This window comes from Salpingoeca rosetta (genome assembly GCF_000188695.1).
Source record: "Salpingoeca rosetta unplaced genomic scaffold supercont1.41, whole genome shotgun sequence".
Taxonomy (NCBI): domain Eukaryota; class Choanoflagellata; order Craspedida; family Salpingoecidae; genus Salpingoeca; species Salpingoeca rosetta.
This window is the reverse complement of record NW_004754893.1, coordinates 280922-282608: the sequence shown is the minus strand read 5'-3', so window position 1 is coordinate 282608 and position 1687 is coordinate 280922. Positions and strand designations below refer to the sequence as shown.

General features: G+C 54.1%; 2 protein-coding genes across 2 annotated transcripts in view; one reads left to right on the top strand and one right to left on the bottom strand.

Annotated features, from left to right (window-relative positions):
• Positions 1-390: 390 nt before the first annotated feature.
• PTSG_11199 (uncharacterized protein) lies at positions 391-1092 on the top strand (the record flags this gene model as incomplete). Its single annotated transcript, XM_004987787.1, has 3 exons — positions 391-520; positions 661-756; positions 893-1092. 3 exons carry the CDS (start codon positions 391-393, stop codon positions 1036-1038), a joined length of 372 nt encoding a protein of 123 aa, XP_004987844.1. The 3' UTR covers positions 1039-1092.
• Positions 1093-1338: 246 nt separating this feature from the next.
• Positions 1339-1687, bottom strand: part of PTSG_11198 (WD repeats and SOF1 domain-containing protein) — a 4743-nt gene continuing 4394 nt past the window's right edge. The window contains exon 13 of the mRNA XM_004987786.1: positions 1339-1663. Within this exon, the coding sequence (XP_004987843.1) occupies positions 1352-1663 (312 nt within the window). The 3' untranslated portion in view covers positions 1339-1351. The remainder of the gene's footprint in view (positions 1664-1687) is intronic.

Below are 1687 nucleotides of genomic sequence, written 5' to 3'. Positions count from 1 at the left end.
GTGTATGTGTGTGTGTGTCTGTCTGTGTGTGTGTGTCTGTCTGTGTGTGTGTGTGTGTGTGTGTGTCTGTCTGTCTGTGTGTGTCTGTCTGTCTGTCTGTCTGTCTGTCTGTCTGTCTGTCTGTGTGTGTCTATGTGTGTATGTGTGTGTATATGTGTGTGTATGTGTTTGTGTGTCTGTCTGTGTGTCTGCGTGTGTGTCCATGTGTGTTTGAGTGTGAAAATGTACGTGTTGCCTTTCAGACTTCCTTCTGCCTGCACCTGTGTCCACACGTGTGATCGTGTCACCGCTGCTTGTCCAACCGCAAATCTCACAACTCCAATACCATCGCCCTCACCCTCCCCCATAATCGTCCCAACACCGTGATCACGACCAGTTGTGCGGCGGCTGATGGGTGGCGGCGGGTACGGCCTTGCGCTGCTGTTCATGCTCCTCTTCCTCAGCACGAGTCTCGATTGGGCCCGCCTCAAGGCATTCTGGCTCACAATGGCGCTGGGATCATCAGCCATCACCGCAGCAGGTGTGTGTCTGTCTGTCTGTGTCTGTCTGTCTGTGTCTGTCTGTGTCTGTCTGTCTGTCTGTCTGTCTGTCTGTCTGTCTGTCTTTGGTGGTACCTCCCTTCACCTGCCCTCCCCCCTTCCACCTCCTTTTCCTTCATAGGCCACGAGGCGAACAAGCTTGACGTGGCACCGCCGGAACTCACGGGATTCTTGCAGGGCCTCTCAAACACCCTCGCAGCCTTTGGCGGCGTCGTTGGTGCGTGGGCATGTGTATGTGTATGTTTCTGTACATATGTGGTTTTGTGTGTGGTTTTGCTTTGCGGCCGCCTCTATCTCTGTCTCATGACAAGCACACATACATACGCACACACTTGTTTCGCTGCCGCTCCTAGGCGTTCCACTGGCTGCGCGGCTGTACGAGCGCTACCATACGTGGGGGAGCGTGTTTGGGATGCTTGCATGCATCTATGCAATCGGCGCCATCACAGCCGTTCTCTTCGCTCGCGCGGACCGAATCCCACTTGCCCAACTCTTGTAGCAGGGACAAGGTGCACGCACTTTGTGTGTGTGTGTGTGTGTGTGTGTGTGTGTGTGTGTGTGTGTGTGTGTGTGTGTGTGTGTGTGTGTGTGTGTGTGTGTGTGTGTGTGTGTGTGTGTGTGTGGCTGTCTGTCTGTGTGTGTGTGTGTGTATGTCTGTCTGTCTGTCTGTCTGTCTGTCTGTCTGTGTGTCTGTGTGCCTGTCTATCTGTGTGCATGTCCTGGCCCTTGCTCTCCCTCCCTCTCCCCTGTTTTCTCTTCTTCTTTCTCTCCTCCCTTCTCTCGCTCGTGTTATGCTAACCAGCGCCGTTCATTCATATGTGTACATAACCACTAAACAACGAACAACAAGAGAAGATGCAAGCAAAGGAAGCATGTGCAAGTATGTGTGTGTGTGTGTGTGCCTGTGTGATGGTGTGCATGTGTGTGTGTGTGTGCCTGGGAATATGCAACGCGACGCCAGTGCGCATCGTCACTCCTCGATGGATTCGACCTCGCGGGCAGATCGGATGAGACCACGTTCCTTCTTCCCCTTCTTCTCCTTCTTCTTCTTCCCGGCCTTGCCCTGCGGTGCGTTCTTGCTCATCATCGCAGCGTGTGTGCGCCAAGTTTTGCTCGCGGCGGCGCTGGTGGTGAAGACGATGGTGGTG